Below are 23,840 nucleotides of genomic sequence, written 5' to 3'. Positions count from 1 at the left end.
TATGCCCAAAAATATATTGTTTACTTACTAGATGAGAAATAAAAGATCCTAATGAGACTATGTCAGCAAAAGAAAACAGTTATCTTAAACAATAGCTGCTGATGCTAAAGGCATACATTTCCTTTCCTTTGACTAAGAACAGGCTTCAAAGACATCTAGTGGCAATCGTAGATGGCCTCAGTGGTGAACAGAAAGCCCAAAGGAGAAAAGGTAATCTAACTTTTACTGCGTTAGCCATTTGTTTCTTATCTCCTACTTTTATTTTGTATGTTTTATTCTTCTGTAAAATAATGGGTTGGGCTGCCCTGGTGGCTCAGTGGTAAAGAATCCACCTATCCATTCAGGAGAAGGGTTTGATCCCTGGGTCAGGACGATCCCAATCCCTTGGAGAACGAAATAGCAACCAACTCTGGTATTCTTGCATGGAAAATTCCATGGACAGAGGAGCCTAGTGGGTTACAGTCCATGGGGTCACAAGAGTCCGACATGGCTGAGTGAAAACAACAACAAAATAATGTGTTTAGCTTCCTCTTTCTTTCTCTTTCAAATTCTGTGATTATTTAATTTTTTCAGTTCCGTTCAGTTCAGTCACTCAGTCATGTCAGACTCTTTGCAATCCCATGGAGTACAGCACGCCTGTCCATTACCAACTCCCGGAGCTTGCCCAAATTCATGTCCATTGAATCAGTGCTGCCAACTAACAAACCATCCCATCCTCTGTCGCCCCCTTCTCTCTTGCTTTCAATCTTTCTCAGCATCAGGGTCTTTTCCAGTGAATTAGTTCTTCACATCATATGGCCAAAGTATTGGAGCTTCAGCTAGCATCAGTCTTTTCAATGAATTCAGGACTGATTTCCTTTAGGACTGACTGGTTTGATCTCCTTGCACTCCAAGGGACTCTCAAGTCTTCTCCAACAGCATAGTTCAAAAGCATCCATTCTTTGGCTTTTACTTATTTATTTTTTAATTAATTAATTCTTAGAGAATACTAAACCACTATAATTTGTTCTACACAATGCATTATGATACAAATTAAATTATCAAGAAATATATTAGAAGACATTAGAAAGTTATTCTCATAAGTTTTTGTATATAAATGGCATCCAGATTTATCATCTATAAGGTTTTCTTGTTTATATAGTTCATTACATAAAAATTAAAGCATGGAATCTTTTCCATACTTTTCTAAGGAGCTATTTTTTAAAAACTTCTGATCTCTTGGTAAAGTAATAACAAAATCTCAGAGACAAAATATAACTTCCATGAGTGAAATGGAAAGTTACCCTCAGGAGAATGACTTTCATAATTGCTGTAGAATAATATCAACTTTAACTTGATTTACTGATTACATATTTCTGCCAAATTTCTTTTTGCTTTTTCTTCTTCCTTAAGAATAGACAACCCAATTGAGAGCATAATTACAAAAGTGCTAGACAGAATGTAATCATTTAATGGAGTATTAATGCTTTACCTTTAGCTTGGGAGTAGTAGCAAGCTAGTAGTGGGTACTTTTTCCCAATCATGTTATAATTTTATCTAAATATTTTTCCCAATCATGTTATAATTTTATCTAAATATTTTCAAAAATATGAATGGTATTTTTCCCAATCATGTTATAATTTTATCTGAATATTTTTTAAAATATGAATCAATAGCTGACCTTAGAACAACTACATAAATTTAAAAATCATCTAAAGAACAAAAACAGTTTACAACTAATTAAAATGGTGAAACTGAATTACATCCTCATATTAAACAACTGAAATTATTATTATTATACTAGATGGTCTTTCTAAACTTGCATGAGTCAGGATCTTAGATTATCACCTTGACCATAATGGCAAAGGCTAGCACAAAATGTTCTGTGTATATAAATCAATTGCTTTGGTGGGTAGTAATAATAATAACAATAGTAATAATAATAAACAGATATTATAATCAATATTTATTTCTATCAGGCTGTATTTAAAGAAAAATTCTGTTGATTTCATGTTACGCTCTGGAAAATGCTATTGGATTATACAGACTATATGATGGTTTGTTGTTACATATCTTTTTATAAGTTACAAAGATGTGGTAGTGAATTCTCAAATTTTCCTATGTAATTTTTCTCATTATCAAACCTATTCAATTAGGATAAATGGTTACAATCCAGAGATGAATGTGCTCACAACTCTATGCATGGAGTATGAGTCAGCAGGTTGTACAGCTGAGCCAGGTGTTAATGAACTCTCACTTTGTTGGAGCTATGAGTCTGAGGCTCCTGGCTGGTAATACTAGAAAAGTATTTAAGTGTGATTACACTGCACCCATCTCTATAGTCTCAAAACATAAAGAAGACCAGCCAATGATTCTAGCACAAATTCTTAATATCTCATTTGATAAAATGCCTATGATTTTTGGCATACTGTATGAATATATATCACTGAAATAAACTAAAGATTCACAAGCCAAATTCAATTTTTCATAGGGACTACTCATTTCCAGAATATACTGCATCTTTAAAAATAAGAAAATACTTCTCAGAAATAATGGAGTATATAGTGGCACTATGAAAATGTTCAAACATTCAGAAAATGTTCCCACTGTTGTTTTTTCATATCCTTCACTTATATCACATGGCTTTCTTCATGTAAAACTTTGGTAAATGAGGAATTTAGAATAAATGGGGAGTTAAAATGTCTTTCTTTGCCAGATACTTTTAGCTTTATGAAAGCAGTAAAACAATAAACCTTAAAAACCAACAGACACAAACAAAACGCATTGAGTTTCACAAATATTTTCATATGTATTCCAAGGTCTTCCACTGGTGCAATCGATTTACAGTTGTTTTCTACAAACCTGAATTGACAGTTAATAATGGATGAAGCTCTTTTGGGCCCACGAAGTGAGATAAATAAGATGTTATGGTAGGTTCAGTATTAATTCAAGGGAAAAATTTGATCAGCTCCCATACTGTCATACATCAGTGCTCGTACATCAGCTCTCATTCTGTCTGCTTCTGGCTTCATATAAACCTAGTAACAATTCTCTCAGTTAGACTATTCATCTGCAAAATAGGAATGAATGTGTTTTTCTTTTATTCAGAAAAATGAGATGATGTGTTACGTGTACTATTACATTTCATCTGTGAAAGTCTCCACAGTATTCATACAAATATAATAAGCAGAGATGGAGAACAAAGGCTAGTAAATTAATCTTCTTGGAGAAAATATTGAACAGTAAGATATTTTCCAATTTTAATAGGTACCACTTGCGAGATAAGTTAATTTCATGAATGGTGCTTCACCTAGCCGTTGGTCATTCAAAATTTAAAATCTAGTCTATCTATAATTTTGGAACTTACAGATTGGATTTGTTATCACTGAAGCATCTTAACTTCCCTGGTGGCTCAAAAGGTAAAGAATTTGCCCACAATGCAGGAAACCCAGGTTCAATCCCTGGATCAGAAAGATCCCCTGGAGAAGGAAAGGGCTAACTCACTCTAGTATTGCCTGGAGAATTCCATGGATAGAAGACCCTGGCTACAGTCCATGGGGTTGCAAAGAGTCAGACATGACTGAGCAACTCTCACATCTTACTATAGTCATAGCTAATATATAATTTAAGTAATATCCTTTATTATTTTCTATTAGGGGACTATAATTCATGTTAAAAATTATCTAAAATGTACATTGCATTTGAAAATAAAACATCACATTATAAGTTATTTCCATATGTTGTTTCCAATAAAAGAATACACATCTGACAAGGAAGAAGACAGCATATGAATTGCTTCACTTCTGTGATGAGGCTGTCTTTCCATAAAATAGGGACGAGTCACCAGGCTGGCTTTCCTAATAGGCAGAATGAGGATGGCAAAGGAGAATTAGAGCACTCAGCAGTCTGCTGAGCTATTTTGTTATTATAATTCATTAGAGCTACAAATGTATTTTTCTTTTTCAGTAAAGCTACGTAGTGACTTGTCAGCAAATTAGGTAACTTTTGATAGGACTTTAAAAAACTCTGTTAAGGCAACACATCTTCTTTTAGAAAAAAAAAAAAAATCAGTAACCTAACAATATAATTTCTAATTTATAGAATTCAAATCTAAAATATACTGTTAGACCTCAAGAGAGGATATATTTTTAATTGAGATGTTTAGTTTCACTTCTTAGTTATATTATTTCAATAAATCACTGTCTAATTACTTTTATGGCCTTTGCGAAACAAAAAATGAGTCTATTTTAATTTTATCTTTATATATTTGCTAGAATATCAAGAGATAATAATATATTCATGCTGTTTCAATATTAACTTATATATAGGAGCTTGCATATGAATAATATATATTCCTTTTTTTCAAATTGTTCTCTAAAAATTAATAAACAGCTCTTTCCACTGTAGCCCCTAAGCACATATTTATTTTGAATACTACAATTTTTTGAGCTAAAAGTGACTGAAGAGCCTCAATCCCCACACTTTGTTGAAGGTTTCTGGCTCAAAGGAAATCAATCCTGAATATTCATTGGAGGGACTGATGCTGATGATGAAGCTGAAGCTTCAATACTTTGGCAACCTGAAATGAAGACCCAACTCACTGGAAAAGACCCTGATACTGTGAAACACTGAAGGTAGGAGGGGAATGGGATGAAAGAGAATGAGATGGTTGAATGTCATCATCGACTCAATGGACACGAGTTTGAGCAAACTCCAGGAGACAGTGAAGGACAGGGAAGCCTGGTGTGCTATAGTCCATGGGGTTGCAAAGAGTTGGAACAACTGAAGAACAATGATACTGTCAATCAATGTCTAGGGACCATCCCCCCCAAAGCGTTCCATCCAATAGGAAGGGAGCTGGAAAATACGTGTAGTGTGTGGCTTCTTGGTTCTTGTACTGTGTCCCTGATATATTATCGCAAAGGAAAACAAAATTTTTCAGTAATTACAATTTTTCAATCAAATCTCATATTTTCTCCACATAAATTTTATTAATTAGACTCTTTTAGACACTTTATATCTCTTTTTTCCTCTTATAATCTTAATATTGTTCATGCATCCTAATTTTTCTCTAAAGGTATTGTTATTTACATAGATATGAAAGGCACTGAAAGGTCATTGATTTGGACTGTATGACTTTTGAGTACATTATATTGCCCACAAATTGGTCAAGTGAGTACTTATCTTTTAAGAAATAATTTGATGTACAAATTATTATATAACACAAACTCCAAGGAATAACATTCAAAATGCACAATAGACTCCTTTACACACACTTTTCAAATGCTGTTGTTAATTTCCTGTTTGGTTATAAACAATTATTATGTATTTAGCAATATGCACAGGATGGGTATAGGACACGTGGGGTACACAGATACTTAGAAGGCATATTGGTTGCCCTCTAGAACAGCATCTCTCAAAATGAAATAATACACAGACCCCTTCAAATAACAAAACAAAATATTATAAGGAATGATCTTTGTGTTGGCTTAAATCATTTTGATTATGATTATTACTCAAATACAAGTATAACAACTAGATATAAGTTTCTTGTCCTTAAAGTTCTTGTAAAGTTGAAACAGATGTATATTTATAAATAAAATGTTAAAAAATAAGTTAATAAGCACATTTCAATTTGAATTTATTGTGATGGATGATTTTTATTTTTCTAAAACCAAATAGTTATATACAAGGTAAATATAGTGCTGATTATTATATATCACTGGGCTTCCCTGGTGGCTCGGTGGAAGAGAATGCAGGAGATGTGAGTTCGATCCCTGGGTGGGAAAGTTTCCTTGGAGAAGAAAATGGCAACCCACTCCAGTATTCTTGCCAGGGAAATTCCATGGAGAGAGGAGCCTGGTGGCCTATAGTCTATAGGGTCACAAAAGAGTCAGACAGGACTTCGTAATTAAACAGCAAAAATTATAGCCCAAGTTTTTCTAGAGTTTTTAGTTTAAAGGGCTTCCCTGATAGCTCAGTTGGTAAAGAATCCACCTGAAATGCAGGAAACCCTGGTTCTATTCCTGGGTTGGGAAGGGATAGGCTGGAGAAGGGATAGGCTACCCACTCCAGTATTCTTGGGCTTCCCTTGTGGTTCAGCTGGTAAAGAATCTGCCTGCAATGCAGGAGACCTGTGTTTGATCCCTGAATTGGGAAGATCCCCTGGAGAAGGGAAAGGCTACCCAGATAGGACTTAGCAACTAAAAAACAATTATAGCACTAGTTTTTCTAGAGTATGTAGTTTAACACATAAATTATGTGTTGTGATTAGTGACTTATTTTTCAAACCTAGTTCTCTATTTTGTCTATGGTGATGAATTTGTATGTCTAATTTTATGTCATTTAGCCTTCACCCACTATAAATGGATCATTTATTTATTAATCCTATATGATATAATTATTATATATAGCAACTCATGACACACTTCAACTACAAAAGTAAATCTAGAGGTTGATTTAGTGCAGGCAATACTAAACTCATAATATGTTTATACTGAAACATTTCAAACTGTTGCCAACATGTGTCCATATATTCAGTTACAACATTTCTAGGAGAAAACCTGTATACTCTGAGATTACATCTTCAGACTTTAATTAGAGAAATATTGCTCTAGCAATGTATTTCTTAGCTGTAAATTCTTGTTTATTCTGTAAAATCATTCCCTAAATTATGTCATGATTAATATACAAGTTCAAGTGTATCATACATATTTTTTATTTTCTTAGTTAGATTCACAAATATTTTATAATATTTCATATTTTAACCCCAAAACCCATTGCCTCTGACCCCTTTAAAAATCAACTGTTACAATATTAGTATAAATGATACACCTAAAACATAGTCACAAAGTATCATGGGAATGACAAGATTTTCAAAATTAATCTTATCGAACATTAAGTACCTGGCAAATCGAAGATCTTCATCCAGACAAAACTAAAACATTTTTGTTTGATTCAAGTAAAAATAATTTCTTGAATGAATTTCAAGAAATGAGACATTTCCTGAATGAAACAAAAGCAAATATTACAAATGAACAGCAAGATTAATCCCTGTTCAGGTTGGTTTTTGTAACACAGTATCTCTTTCCCCATCAGTTCAAGTAGCCCAGGATGCTTAGCAGTTGGTTTTTTAAAAATAGTATTTAAAAGGAATAATTTTAGTGGAATTTACAAGGACTGGAAAGGAACTGGCTGAAAGAAATTAATGTAACAATAAATTTACTGAACAAATACCCGTTAGGGATGTAGTATAGTTATGGCAATGCCTCTGAATTTCTCATCAAAGCACATATATGGGTAAGTAGCTAGAGATGTATAAATAAGGATATAAATTAAAATGCAAACATTATTTGTTGTTGTTGATTTGCTGTCTTATCCGACTCTTTTGTGACCCTGTGGACTGTAACCTCCAGGCTCTTCTATCCATGGGAATTTCCAGGCAAAAACACTGGAGTGGGTTGCCATTTCCTTCTCCAGGAGATATTCCAGACCCAGGGTTTCAACTCGCATCTCCTGTTTGGCAGGCAGATTCTTACCGTTGAGCCACTTGGGAAGCCTGCAAATATTACTAAGGAGGATTTAAATATATATATAGAGAAGTGTACAGATATATTAATACATGCTCATAGGAAAAGGAGTACGTGCTGTATATTGTCACCCTGCTTATTTAACTTATATGCAGAGGACATCATGAGAAACGCTGGGCTGGAAGAAACACAAGGTGGAATCAAGACTGCCGGGAGAAATATCAATAACCTCAGATATGCAGATGACACCACCCTTATGGCAGAAAGTGAAGAGGAACTAAAAAGCCTCTTGATGAAAGTGAAAGAGGAGAGTGAAAAAGTTGGCTTAAAGCTCAACATTCAGAAAACTAAGATCATGGCATCCGGTCCCATCGCTTCATGGGAAATAGATGGGGAAACAGTGGAAACAGTGTCAGACTTTATTTTTTTGGGCTCCAAAATCACTGCAGATGGTGACTGCAGCCATGAAATTAAAAGACGCTTACTCCTTGGAAGGAAAGTTATGACCAACCTAGACAGCATATTCAAAAGCAGAGACATTATTTTGCCGACTAAGGTCTGTCTAGTCAAGGCTATGGTTTTTCCTGTGGTCATGTATGCATGTGAGAGTTGGACTGTGAAGAAGGCAGAGCGCCGAAGAATTGGTGCTTTTGAACTGTGGTGTTGGAGAAGACTCTTGAGAGTCCCTTGGACTGCAAGGAGATCCAACCAGTCCATTCTGAAGGAGATCAGCCCTGGGATCTCTTTGGAAGGAATGATGCTAAAGCTGAAACGCCAGTACTTCTGCCACCTCATGCGAAGAGTTAACTCATTGGAAAAGACTCTGATGCTGGGAGGGATTGAGGGCAGGAGGAGAAGGGGACGACAGAGGATGAGATGGCTGGATGGCATCACTGACTCAATGGACGTGAGTCTGAGTGAACTCCGGGAGTTGGTGATGGACAGGGAGGCCTGGTGTGCTGCGATTCATGGGGTCTCAAAGAGTCAGACACGACTGAGCGACTGAACTGAACTATGTGTTTAAGCAAGACTTAATATATATACATTATACATGTATAAATAAGAACATAGATATAAATGCAAAAGTGGTTAAGGAGGATTCAAAATAGTATTTAAAAATATAAATCATTTAAGAACATGACATGGAAATGAAAGAAGATATAAGGAATTCACTCAACATTCTACATAAGCATCATGTTAAATTGTTTAATACCAATGTCAAATGTTAAAGCGCAGCTGTTAACCCCATACCCCAAAATGACTAGTATCAGTCATGTCCTGCATCCTCCTAATCTGGCTTCTCAATTTTGGCCTTCCCAATTTGACTTCTGTTTTTCTACAGCTATGCCTCTTATCAGTCTTGCCACTTTTTATTGTCAAGAGTTCAAATACTGATTTATAAATGACTTTTCACTTTAATTGGTGTGCTGTGACTATAGGTCTCTATTTCTTGGAACTTCTCTTTCCTATTTTCTATAATCTATATAACATCAGGTATTAAAACGTAGTTTAAAACAGAAACTACAGAGTCAAATAGATATGCAGTCAAACCTTGATTTTATAATCTACTAAAGGTGTGAGAATGATTAATTAGTTTAATCGCTAAAGATTTCAGTTTTCTGAACTGCAAAATGGAGAACAGTGTTTACCTCATTCTTTCACTGCAATAAATAAATAAAATAGCATTTCTCAAAGTGCTTGTGCTGGCATACTATAAGCATGATAATGTAAACATAGGGTGCTTTTTTCTTATAATGGCTTTTCACTTTATAACTTTCTTTGTATGTAAATATACTTCTCTTTGTTTTGCTGAGATGGATGAGAATTTTTCGAGAACTTTAACGCTGTTCTTCAGCCTCTTAGTCATGTCCGACTCTTTGCGAGCCCACAGACTGCAGCACAACAGGCTTCCCTGTCCTTAACCATCTCCCAGAGCTTGCTCCAACTCATCTCCATTAAGTCAGTGATGCCATCAAACCATCTGATCCTCTGTTGTCCCCTTCTCCTCCTGCCTTCAATCTTTCTCAGCATCAGGGGCTTATTTAATGAGTCGGCTCTTTGCATCAGGTGGTCAAAGTATTGGATCTTGTATATAACAATATACAGCCTTGACGTACTCTTTTCCCAATTTGGAACCAGTCTGTTGTTCCATGTCCAGTGCTAACTGTTGCTTCTTGACCTGCATACAGATTTCTTAGGAGGCAGGTCAGGTGGTCTGGTATTCCCATCTCTGTAAGAATTTTCCACAGTTTGTTGTGATCCACAGTTAAAGGCTTTGGAGTAGTCGAGGACACAGAAGTAGGTATTTTTCTGGAATTTTCTTGCTTTTTCGATGATCCAACGGATAATGGCAATTTGATCTCTGGTTCTGCTTTTTCTAAATCCAGCTTGAACATTTGGAAGATCTTGGTTCACATACTGTTGAAGCCTAACTTGGAGAATTTCACACATTACTTTGCTAGCATGTAAAGTGAGCGCAGTTATGCAGTAGTTTGAACATTCTTTGACTTTGCCTTTCTTTGGACCTCGAATGAAAACTGACCTTTCCCAGTCTTGAGGCCACTGTTGAGTTTTCCAGATTTGTTTGCATACTGAGTGTAGCACTTACATAGCATCATCTTTCATATTTCCAAGATCAAATGACACTGTTGAGATTCCCTATTGACTAAGAATTATTTTTTATGGTTGTTATCTCTTTATATCATTTATATTCACAATATAGAAAAAATTTCTGGTCTTTATAGTTGAACATAAGACAATTATATTCTATGCTCTACATTAGAGTTAAACATGGAAAATACATATGAAATAAATAATATGAAAGAAAACAGGAGCCAATTTTGTCACAAAACTGTAGCCAAAAAGAAAAAAAGAATTAGAAGAGGCAAATTGCAAATGAAGGAGAGGATTTTTAAATTTTTAATAATTTATTTATTTGGCTGCATCAGGTTTAATTGCAGCATGTGGGATCTATTTCCATGACAAGGGATAGAACCCAGGCCTCTAACATTAAAAGCTCAGTGTCTTAGCCAAAGGGCCACCAGGGATGTCCCAGGAAAAGTATTTTGTTCGACATCATAATGTAACAAGTTTGACTTTGATAGATTAAATACACACACAGACCCAAATGAGTACATTCAGTGGTATTTAAAGAAAAACGAGTAAGACATTACAATTTTTCTTCATTAAATGTGCTTACCACTACACATATTAAGTAGTATATTTCCTAACATTATAATTATACAATTATATTCCATTTATGGATACCTAAAAATAATCCCTTTACTCTTTTTATAATGACAGTTTCTACTTTTGGAAGATACCTAGAGAGAATTTAAAATAAAAATTATTTGCAAACTTAAATATTAGTTGGCGCCAATGATGAATCAATATTTTGGCAGCAGTGTTATTTAGTGCTTTTTATAATTATTCACTTAGTCAATAGTGAGTTTATATGAGCTTTTGTTTTTTTCCTCACCCCCTACTATCTTTGAATTGTCTTTGTTTTGCTTTTTCAGCGATAAGAAAAGTGATATCTATAATCAATGAGAAAACAAGTGAGTTGATCAAACTCCTTGATTTATTTTTTAGATATCAGAAGTTATATCTAGAACATTTCTCAAATTTTTGATGATAAGTAATTAGGTTACAACAAATTACTGTGTCTGGCACTGTTCAAAGCACTGGAATAAAGTATATAGCAAAATCCAGACAAATTCGTTGACCTAACGGCATTAGCATTTACATTCCAGTGGGGGAAGACAGAAAAATAGTAAGTGACAAATGTATGTGTGATTGTGCAGGCCCATGTGTGTGTGTGTCTGCTGTTAAATTCTTTAAAGATAAAATATAAACCAACTGAATAATATATTAGGGTGGTGAGGGAAGGCTTCTGTAAGGCAGAGACCTTTAAGCAGATACAAATGAAATGAAGGTCAGATCCAGGTGAACACTAAGTCTCAAAGAACAGAGTGAAAAGACTAAAGAATGGAGCAAGGAAGGGAAGGAAAAAAGCAGGGAGGAAAACACATAGGAATAAGACACAAAAGATAGAAGAAAAGGCATTCTTCTTAACACATGCTATAAACCCCTCTAGTCTTCAAACACAAGGCCTGAACTTCAGTTATTAGGACATAAAAATGTGTATTAAGATGCCAGAGTCATTTCCACAATAATAAACTATGGTTAATAACAGAACAGTCTGGGAAAGAGGAGGGTATTTAATTTATGCCAAAGTTAAAATTTTGTGAAAGTCTCATAAAATTTGCCTCTTATAAAATGTGAAACACAAGAGAAGGCAATTCTAATGCACAGTTAATACTTTATTAAATGTAATATAATATAAAAAGAAAATATGAGAACTTGAGAAAACAAATCTTTGTCAATATATATGCTAAAAATATTCACCATTGTTTCAGTTCTTTGTGAGTGCAGAATTATGTATTTATATCAAAATGTATGCTCTTTAAGTTAAAATAAAGTTAAGTACACTTAACTTTGGAAATCAAACTTCTGTTTCACAGATTTTTATTTTATATTGACATCTTTCTATGGTAAAGTTTAAAGGGATATCTTTTCATGGTATTTTCACTAGATGGAAGTACTATCTGAAATAGCATTGCATGTCATACATATCTTATTTGCATTCATACTCATGTAACATGTCTTCATGTTTAACCACACTTAAAATTGCATGTCTTGATGACAATAAACGTTAAAATCATGTTTAAAAGGAGAAGAAGTTATTCTAAGTAATAGGCATTTTTAAAAGAACATAGTACTACGATTTAGGTGTGTGTGTGTGTGTTTGGATGTGTACCTTTGAATAAAATGTCTCAATAATACACAGAGTAAGATCTAAAAATAGATCTATAACATAGCTATAACATATACACCACCACCCACCCACCCCTGCCATGCAGACCATTTCCTATAAGTAAAATTTAGTTGTAGAAACAGGAACATAACATCTGATTTTATATCCACAGAAGCAAAATTTTATCTTACCAGTTAAGGAGGATAATTAGATCATTCTAACATAAATATTTAGAACTTTTTTGGCAAAATGTAGAAAACACAGTGTAAAGTAATATGAATTACTTACAACCATCTCATTTAGAGACACCCAGCAATCTGGTGGGAAGTCCTGCAGCAGTGGTACCAGGAACTGAAGACAGCCATCCCAGTGGCACAGGAGCAGCATCATGCCAATGAGGTTAAAAATTCTCACCACAGCGCTGGCAAGATCATATGTCATGTGGAAAATCTGTTGACCAAAATAAAATCAATTCTTATAATCAATTTTTTTAAGTTAAGAATACTGCCAATGTCAGTAGACTATCTGTGCTAGATTTATATACTAACTCTATTATATAGTGCTCACTGAATTAATTTCATAAACGTCTCCCTTTTTGACCTTTAACATTGTGTGTTCTAAACTGATCTCAGTTTTTAGAGCTATCTGAAAACCTAACATGGGAAGAAACACAGAAATTTGGCTATTTTGACACCAGTTAATATCAGAGGCTAATTGCAGATAGTCAAATCCATGTAGCTCCATCCTGATTTATCTACCTGATTAAAAAAACCACCATAAGGTATGCAGTATGACTTTTGATGTATACAGGACTGTGCGTAGTTGGCTGGGCCCAATTTGATTGTCTGTTGAACTCTTATAATTAATACACCTCAGCAAGCATAAACTTCACATGTGAACAGTTGCTGGTAGTTATTTATTTATTTAATATTTATTTTTTATTGAGATAACACTGGTTAGTAACATACGTTTCATATATACAACATTATACGTCTACTTTTGTATCAATTACAGCATGCCTATCCCCAAACTTTGGTTTCCATCCATCACCATAAAGTTTATCACCTTTACCTATTTTGCCCATCCTCTGCTACTTCCTTTCTGGTTACCCCTACTCTTCTCTGTATCTATGTGTCTGCTTTGTTAGTTCATTTATTTTGTTATTTATTTTTTGTTTATTTATTTATTTTTATGTTCCACATAGGAGTGAAATAATATGGCATTAATCTTGCTTCATCTGACTTATTTCACTTGGCATAATACCCTGATGGTCCATCCATGTTGTTGCAGATGGTAAGAACTCAACTTTTTGATAGTTGAGCAGTATTTCACCATATTTGAATACCACATCTTTTTTATCCATTCATCCATGGATGGCCACTTAGGTTGTTTCCACATGTCGGTTATTATAAATAATATTGCTTGAACATAGGGTGCATATATCTTTTAAGATTAGTGTTTTTCATGTCCGTTGGATAAATACCCAGAAGTGGGATAGCTGAATCATGGTAGATTATTAATGGCCCTGTTAAAACCTTGCTCACAGAAGATTTGGAATGAGAAGACTGCTTCCTTATGGAGCACATATATCTGCAGACAGTCACGCTAACCAAAGAAGAAAGCACCTGGTCTACTTTAAACAAAGCCACAACTTCTTATTGTCTAAAGTCTTCCCTGGTGACTCAGGCAGTAACGAATCTGCCTGCCATGCAAGAGACCTGGGTTCGATCCCTGGATTGGGAAGATACCCTGGAGAAGGGCATGGCAACCCACTCGCGTGTTCTTCCTGGAGAATCCCTATGGACAGAGGAGTCTGGTGGGCTACAGTCCATGGGGTCGCAAAGAGTCGGACACAACTGAGTGACTAAGCACAGCACAGCTTGTAGGGTAAGTCTCAGTGCAAACTTTACTCAACTTCTTGATCAAGTGGCTAACATCAATGATTAATATTTTCAGTTTTTTTCCATCTATGAGGTAGACATTCTAAAAGTGATAAATTCCTATCTAAATCTATTCTTAGTGCCACTGCATGAAAGCCAGAAAACACAAAAACAACACTATAAATGATACTCAGTGAATTGTTAAATGAATGAATGAGAATTTTGCAGAGAGTTAATAATAACAGCAAAAGTAACCTTCTGTGACTTTGAGAGTGTAAAGTTTTTGTTTTTGTCTTTTAAGACAGGAAATTTTTAAAAAATTCATTATTTGCTACCATCCAAGTAATCTGAATCTGAAATTGATTTGATTTCCAGGGTTGTGGGTAACAGAAAGACAGACCATTCTGACCCACTAGCAATATGTTTTAAGTGGTACTTATGAGTCAACAAAATAAAAAATAATCAAAATACGTTTTAAAGTAGTACTTTAGTTTTATTTGGACCTAACTAAACCACAAAATAAGTCAGTGGACGTCTACTGTGCTTTACATTTGCCCAGATCAGAAAGTTACGTTGTTCATGTGACTTCAAGGTGAGGAATGAGCTGGTTACAAATACTCACTGAATTCTTTTTTATAATATTATAGTTTTAGAATTCTGTCCAGTTGGAGTCTAATAACTCTAGAGAGAATAGCTGGAAGAATATTTGATTAAGATAAGTTGATTCAGAATACCAAATCCTGCCCTAATATTTGCATAATTGTCCACCAGAAGTATAATTTTTTGTAATATTTTCCCCAGGAGCAATGCATAATCCACCCTGCTCTTAAAAAGGTCAAATCCTAGACTGTGTTATATGAATATATCCATAAATTAGCAGGGTAATTCTACAGTGCTTCCACATTCATACTTGATAAGTTGAATTTAGGGTCCTCTCAATCTAGTAACCATCTATGAAATCAGTGAGTCTTAACCTATCCTTAAGTATTTGATTTACTTTATTATGATTTACTTAACCAAAAAATCATCAAGAGTAATTCAAGACTTCTCATGGAATATATTGATCTGTTCTTTTTGGTTTCAGATATCTAAGTTATCAATTGAAGGTTTCAAATATGCTTTCAGATTCTTATTATTGTAACGTTAAGAAAATCAAATGGGCCAGAAGAGGCTCTCTTGACAGAACATTCTTATTTTTAAGGTATTAAAATAAGGTCAGGTTCTTTGGTTTATCTTTATATATTTGTACTTGTATAACCTGTCATGTCTTTTAAGATGGGAGAATCTCTATGTCATGTTGACACAGAATATAAGAAGACAAATTATTAGCTACTCAGTTCATTTCACACCTAACATATATCCAGAATTCAATATGTGGTAGTCCTAATCAATAGTAAAATAAGAATTTTAAGAATCCTTTTGTACCTTTTGTAATTCTTAACTTGAAATTTATCCAGATTACCCTACCATGCTTTAGGCAAAGTGCAGAAGGTTTCATCTGGTATATGAGAGAAGAGTATGCTTCACAGAGGTCTTTTTGAACACTGACAATGACTATAGTCATTTGAGTAATTGCATCAGTTCCTACTCTAACCAGGATCTTATTTGAATGGCCAGCTCATAACCTTCAGAAAAGTCAACCAATTGGCCTCTCATCTTTATCAGTCTGTGTCCATAGTCAAAATGCAGTTACCTGCTCCTCAGCTTCGCATACCTATTATCAGATCGTCATGCTCTTGAGTGGTTTTCTTTTTTTTTTTGGGTGGGGGGTGGTGGTGCTTTCTTCTTTCCACTGTTACTTCCAAACTCCTACACTGTCCACGAATTCTCTCGTACCTTCAGCCTCATTATAGAATTCTTCCTCTCCTTCTCTACTTTTCCTGAGATGTATGACTGCACCTCATCATCTCCTTAAAGACTCAGCTCCTCTGGTAACTTTCTCAAATAGAGTTGCTTCAGTTCTTTCATACTCCATAAGCCTTAGATTTTGATGACGATGCCCTCATTTTCTCAGGTCTCCTTTGCTACTTTCAGATAGTTATTTGTGTAGGCATAGCAAAAAAAAAAAAAAAAAATTCCTTGTCTTCAGTGCCCACTCTATTTGGCTATTCCACCAGTACCTTCCCCTCACTCAATCTCTACTCTCCACACATCTCCATTTATTAAAGGCTGTGCTTTTCCACTGTCTTTTTTTCTGCAAAATGTCAATTTTTGAATAATCAAAACAGTCACTTTCTATACCTAAGCCAATGAAAATTACTGGGTAGGAAACTGTAGATTCTGTTTAATATTTTTTATAGGATAGTAACCCTATTTGAAGACTTCAGCTATGGTTATGCACTTCTTTATTCTTAGTACCTATGTTTTTCCCTCTTACCACTAAAATATCCTATATTTTTTCCTCTTTTCTCAGGTTCCCAAAGACCATGACCATGCTGCTGAATTTCTGCTTAAATGTTACCATTCCAAAGGAGACACGTTCTTATGCTTCAGTTCCCTCACCTCTGATCCCTCATGCTTTCCAATAGACATATATCCACAGCTTTTCTTACTTTTTCCTAGTATCAAAAGATGTGTCTTTTGATATTAATCTGATCTTCTTTTCTTCTTCAGGAACCTAAATAATTAGTTCAGAGCTCTCAATCTATGAGTTGACATTTTTGTAAAAACTGAAAAAAATGAATTAATGTAAAAATTAAAATTTAAAAGCAAATACATCTGTAATAACAGCCAACTGCAAATCCTCTTGGATGTCTCAGGAATATCAAATTACCATAATTACTAGATTATGCTTTCTTCAGAATTGCTAACTTCTACACTGATTATACTCCACATATTTAGAAATAATAAAATTATCATCTCCTTGAAAATGTGTTAAATTGAAAATGAATCTTCACTTCCCAGGTACTTTTCTACTTTTTTTTTTTTTTTTCCTTTATAGTCTTCTTGGTTGATCTTCTCAAAAAAGTCTTTTCAGTGAAACTTTGAGACAGAAAGAGATTTGGCCTGCTCTAGTGGGTAAACTGGTTTTCTTTCCATAGTTACACATGCAAATTACCACCTGGTGCAAAATCTGATTTCCTGAAGGACATATTTGTCATAGCTACACTGTGCTTCTTTCCTCTCCCTCCTCCCTACATATTAGGGGAACGTAGAGATATTTAAAGCTAACTCCATTTCCCTACATGTGGAATTGAAACTTTAAAAAAGTATGTGCATGTATTTGAGCATTCTTTTTGAAGCTGTACAGATATCCTATCATTGCAGCTATAGAGAAGGTTATCTCTTACAACATGGCTCCACAGTGAAATAAATAGTGCTTATATAGTCAGAACAACTACATATTTACAGAAGTATAGTTATGGAATAGACTGTATTAGTCATCAGTCATTATCACTAAAAATACACAGCTGACTCTGCATGTCTTATTTTGATCATATCCATGTAGTTCTTTAACAAATATATATATATATTAATATATATATATTTCTCATTATATATAATGAAAAAGAAATAAATTTTAGCCATTGCTGTTATTAAAAAGTTGTCATGTTTCCTAACTATGTTTTATCTTGACTAAGATAAACTTGACTATCACTATTGAAGTCTATCTTGACTAGATTGTAGGAATTTGTTTCATTTCTATGATACTGTAAAGTATATCATACATATTTTTACACAGGATTTTAATTCCTTATACCTCAAAATTTAGAAAAAGTATTTCTTCATACTTAAAGAAATACATAATATTTCTTCATACATAAATTGTTCTTTGTTAGCCTTGCTAGCCTGAGAAAAAGTAGAGATTATGAATTATGAAGAAAACATGGGAAAAGTAATATAATAATATGAATTCTTTGAAGATTTTTGGTAGGAAACAATGATAAGAAACAGTTACAGTGTAAACTATGAAAGTACAAACTTTGAAAATGGAAGCACATGTCTAGTGGTACAGAGTTTTGCTCAGCAAAATTTTTTTTTCTCCCACAGAGGTTACTTATCTAACAATGAATTTGCATAATTGGGTCAATGTTAATGAGCACCTAACTGAGATGAAGCCTTTCTTCTAAGATCACTCATTTTCCTTGGAACTGAAACTCAATATAATCCTACAAATGGAAATAGGTCAGAAACAAAAATGCTTATGATAGGTTACATTTTGTTAATTGAATATACCCAAATCTTCACATTTTAAAACTCCTTAGGAAAAAATGGTACCTCTTTTTAACTTATATGAGGACTGCATAGTGTAACAGAACATCTAATTATTGGACAGGGCCCTAGAGAAATGAAAAGACCAAGCATAATCCCCATTTGCATAATTTGCTTTAATAAGAAGTAACTTACACATTGGGAAAATAAAATTACGAATGAATATTGAAAATGACCCTATTAAGAAGAGAGTTGAATGGATTAGTACTACAGAAAAAAATGAAATTAATTAAAATTAAACAATTTAAGATCATTATTCCTCTTTTACAAATTTCAAATGACTGTAAATGTAGATAATATATACAAATTGTGCAACTACTAAAATACATAAATGAAGAGAAACACATATTGTATGATGGATCTTTAAACCTTATTTTAATGATGGTTGTGTGAAGGCTGCATTCCGCTTAATACACCCTTATTTCATTAAGTCAGGACTTATTTTCATGAAGTTACCACTAAGATATTGATTTAGTGAAATATGATTAATATTCTTCCAAACTTTTTCCCATAAAATTAAAGACTTATAGTTATTTTTTAATAAAATTTTAATAATATTTTTATTGTCTAGTATACAAGTATAACAAAAATCAAGAAAATCATTAAGTGGCTATGTAAGTGTGTGTATCTGTCTTTTTATGTGTAGAGAATGAAGGTGAAAAATGTCAGACTAATTGGAATATTCTATCAATTCTGCATAGCTCTTGTGAATTAATTTCAATGATATTTCCCTAACATTGTGTTTTTGGGAGAGGTTTAGGGAATATTTCATTTAAAAACTAACATAATGCTAGAAACAGTCCCATATATATTTTTATAATTTCTCATCAATCTTTTGTTTGCTCTCCCTCTTTTATGTCTGTCTTACCAAATTTGTAATATCTTCCATGCTTCAATAAGTACAAATGTAGTTATCTCTGCATTTTAAGCTACAGATAGTTCAAAGTATTCTAGTTTTTATTACCATGTAGCTCATTTCCTCAGCATACAAAATCCATTGCATGAATTTTATGCTTTTTGAAGGGTAAAAATATATCATAGAAAGAAATAGATAAATGTACCTAATACTGGTAAGAACAAATGCTTTATTTTGAAGGTTTCAAATCAGTAATTTGTGTGTTAAAATTAATCTAAATAATGAACACACTTAAAACAGAGAGGCGACCACGTCAGTGTACAATCTCTGGTAACTGAACAATAAAAGCAAATGAAGCAAGGGATGTTTCAACTCATTTTATATACTCTGTAAGCTGTTTTCCCATAGGTAGTTATTCTATAAATATTACATAGTCAATAAACAGCTACTGAATTGCTTAAGAATTATGAAGAGGTACCTCATTGTGGTTTTGATTTGCATTTCTCTGATAATGAGTGATGTTGAGCATCTTTTCATGTGTTTGTTAGCCATCCGTATGTCTTCTTTGGAGAAATGTCTATTTAGTTCTTTGGCCCATTTTTTGATTGGGTCGTTTATTTTTCTGGAATTGAGCTGCATAAGTTGCTTGTATATTTTTGAGATTAGTTGTTTGTCAGTTGCTTCATTTGCTATTATTTTCTCCCATTCAGAAGGCTGTCTTTTCACCTTGCTGATATTTTCCTTTGTTGTGCAGAAGCTTTTAATTTTAATTAGATCCCATTTGTTTATTTTTGCTTTTATTTCCAGAATTCTGGGAGGTGGATCATAGAGGATCCTGCTGTGATTTATGTCTGAGAGTGTTTTGCCTATGTTCTCCTCTAGGAGTTTTATAGTTTCTGGTCTTACATTTAGATCTTTAATCCATTTTGAGTTTATTTTTGTGTGCGGTGTTAGAAAGTGATCTAGTTTCATTCTTTTACAAGTGGTTGACCAGTTTTCCCAGCACCACTTGTTAAAGAGATTGTCTTTACTCCATTGTATATTCTTGCCTCCTTTGTCAAAGATAAGGTGTCCATATGTGTGTGGATTTATCTCTGGGCTTTCTATTTTGTTCCATTGATCTATATGTCTGTCTTTGTGCCAGTACCATACTGTTTTGATGACTGTGGCTTTGTAGTAGAGCCTGAAGTCAGGCAAGTTGATTCCTCCAGTTCCATTCTTCTTTCTCAAGATTGCTTTGGCAATTCGAGGTTTTTTGTACTTCCATACAAGTCTTGAAATTATTTGTTCTAGTTCTGTGAAAAATATGGCTGGTAGCTTGATAGGGATTGCATTGAATTTGTAAATTGCTTTGGGTAGTATACTCATTTTCACTATATTGATTCTTCCGATCCATGAACATGGTATATTTCTCCATCTATTAGTGTCCTCTTTGATTTCATTCATCAGTGTTTTATAGTTTTCTATATATAGGTCTTTAGTTTCTTTGGGTAGATATATTCCTAAGTATTTAATGAGGTACCACTTCACACCAGTCAGAATGGCTGCGATCCAAAAATCTGCAAGCAATAAATGCTGGAGAGGGTGTGGAGAAAAGGGAACCCTCCTACACTGTTGGTGGGAATGCAAACTAGTACAGCCACTATGGAGAACAGTGTGGAGATTCCTTAAAAAATTGCAAATAGAACTCCCTTATGACCCAGCAATCCCACTGCTGGGCATACACACCGAGGAAACCAGAATTGAAAGAGACACGTGTACCCCAATGTTCATCGCAGCACTGTTTATAATAGCCAGGACATGGAAACAACCTAGATGTCCATCAGCAGATGAATGGATAAGAAAGCTGTGGTACATATACACAATGGAGTATTACTCAGCCGTTAAAAAGAATTCATTTGAATCAGTTCTGATGAGATGGACGAAACTGGAGCCGATTATACAGAGTGAAGTAAGCCAGAAAGAAAAACACCAATACAGTATACTAACACATATATATGGAATTTAGAAAGATGGCAATGACGACCCTGTATGCAAGACAGGAAAAAAGACACAGCTGTCTATAACGGACTTTTGGACTCAGAGGGAGAGGGAGAGGGTGGGATGATATGGGAGAATGGCATTCTATCATGTATACTATCATGTAAGAATTGAATCGCTAATCTATGTCTGACACAGGATACAGCATGCTTGGGGCTGGTGCATGGGGATGACCCACAGAGATGTTATGGGGAGGGAGGTGGGAGGGGGGTTCATGTTTGGGAACACATGTAAGAATTAAAGATTTTAAAATTAAAAAAAAATGATTACTATTAAAAAAAATAATAATAAGATAAAATTAAAAAAAAAAAGAATTATGAAGAATGTGACATATTTTTCATTCTACTCATTTATCATCCAGAAAGAATTTTGTACTAATCCCCAGTTAAATAAATTCTATTAAACTGCCCACCTGACATGTATAAAATGCATAATATATTTCAGTGGACTCTTGCTAACATATTTTAAGTATACTCCTAAACAATATTATATATTGTTATAGCTTCCATCTTCTATACATTCTGTGAGAAAGAATCTACTTCAATATTTTTGGCCTCACAATCATGAAATTTGTTAAATTCACAAGTGATGATGAATGTTTGGCATCTCAAAGAACTTTTTCAGCTCAAAATATTGAAAATTGTAGTGTTCATAGTGTGATTAAAAAATCTTTAAAATTTGTCATGTATATATGCATGGAATGTTAAGTTGCTTGGTATATAATATATGCTTTTCAAATCTTTGAGCAATTATTTTATTAAATAACAAAGTTAATATGAAATCAAATTACACTTACTAGCCAAAAGTTTTGTCAAGTAAAGGACTTAAAGAATTTGTCTATTGGGCAAATGCATAACTTCCTAAGACTGAAGTTCTGCATTAATCAGTTTCTAAAAATTTGCCTTGACTTTTCCACTAAAAAAATGGGGTAAAAGAGTTCTGAAATAGTACATGCAAAATTCCACAAAGTTTTACTTTACAAATTAAAAAGTACAATTTTTAAAAAAGTGAAACACATGGGAAAGTCAACATCACTCACATACACACACACACACACACACACACATACACACATGTCACATCAAAGAGAAGCCAGGCTAAAATACTATTTTATGTAAATATTTTGTTGATTAAACAAATAAAGTATAATAAAAGTAATGGTAACAAATATATGGTAAAATAAGACAAGGTAGAAGCCATCATATTTAGATAAATTAATGTGCTTCTCAACATCTGCAGCCTCTATTCATCAATCATAGTCTAGAGAGTTCATGTGCAACCAGCACATACCCCCATTTGTCAGAAGTCAACAAGGGAAGCAAGATAAAGGCAAGCTAGCTTCTGGGGGGGAAAAAAAAAAAAACTGTTAGGATGAAAATAATGCTTCTTCATAATTTTTTAATAGTGGCCATCAGTTACATCATGCATTGGTATGTCATCTAGCTAATTAGATGAGCCAGCTAAGTTCAAATTACTAATTTATTTGAGTGGATTTGTGTCAGTGATGATCTGGAGAAGAAAGTGGTGCTGGTTCACTGTCTTGGCAAATGCCTTGGAAAGAAATCACTAAATACATCATTTGCGGCATGAAGCCAATAAAATAGAACTATGAATCTTAGTGAGTAAACCACACCTTGTGACATTTGATGAAACCTAATAAGTGAGAAGGTGCTTCCCTTGTGGCTCTTCTTCCCGGTGGTAAAGAATCCTCCAATGCAGGAGCTGCAGGAGACGTGGATTTGACTCCTGGGTCAGGAATATTCTCTGGAAAAGGAAATAGCAACCCACTCCACATTTTTTGTTTGAGAAACTCCATGGACAGAGAAGCCTGGCAGGCTAGAGTCCATGGGGGTTGCAAAATGTTGGACACAACTGAGCAACTGAGCACAAACACAATAAATAAGAAAGATATATTATTATTGAAACTTTCTAAAAAGAAACTAAAACTTTATCATTATTTTTTGGTCATGCTACATGGCTTGTGGGATCTTAGTTCCCTGACCAGGAATCGAATTTAGTCACCCCTGCAGTGGAAGTGTTGAGTCCTAACCACTGGACCGCCAGGCAATTCTAAGAAACTAAAACTTTAAAAATAAACAAGAGTTGGCAAAGTTGTTAGCAACTCCAAAAACCTTTGAGTAAGATTTGATCTATTGGAAAATAGCATGATTTCATATTAACTAGTTGGATACCTTTCAGAACTAAATATGCATCATAATGCTTCATCAATTCACAGGATAGTACATCATGATATTTGGTACACCACATGAAGTATTGAAAATATTTAAGTATCAGTTTTATTGTAAGAATCACATAAATTGATATATGTGGCATGCTCAGTCACTTCAGTTATGTCTGACTCTTTGCGATCCCACAGATTGTAGCCCACCAGGCTCCTCTGTCCATGGAATATTCCAGGCAAGAATACTGGAGTGGGTTGCCATGCCCTCCTTCAGGGGATTTTCCCAGATCAGGGATCAATCCCATGTCTCCCCTGTTTCCTGCACTGCAGGCCAATCCTTTACCAC

The 23,840-nt window shown here is 34.2% G+C and overlaps 1 protein-coding gene across 1 annotated transcript in view; it reads right to left on the bottom strand.

Annotated features, from left to right (window-relative positions):
* HCN1 (hyperpolarization activated cyclic nucleotide gated potassium channel 1) overlaps positions 1–23,840 on the bottom strand; it is a 447,227-nt gene that overhangs the window by 191,791 nt on the left and 231,596 nt on the right. The window contains 1 exon segment of the mRNA XM_052659217.1: positions 12,613–12,774. Within this exon segment, the coding sequence (XP_052515177.1) occupies positions 12,613–12,774 (162 nt within the window).

The sequence above is a fragment of the Budorcas taxicolor genome, chromosome 20 (assembly GCF_023091745.1).
Source record: "Budorcas taxicolor isolate Tak-1 chromosome 20, Takin1.1, whole genome shotgun sequence".
Classification (NCBI taxonomy): Eukaryota; Metazoa; Chordata; class Mammalia; order Artiodactyla; family Bovidae; genus Budorcas; species Budorcas taxicolor.
The sequence above is the reverse complement of the archived record's forward strand: the minus strand, read 5'-3'. Positions and strand labels throughout refer to the sequence as shown.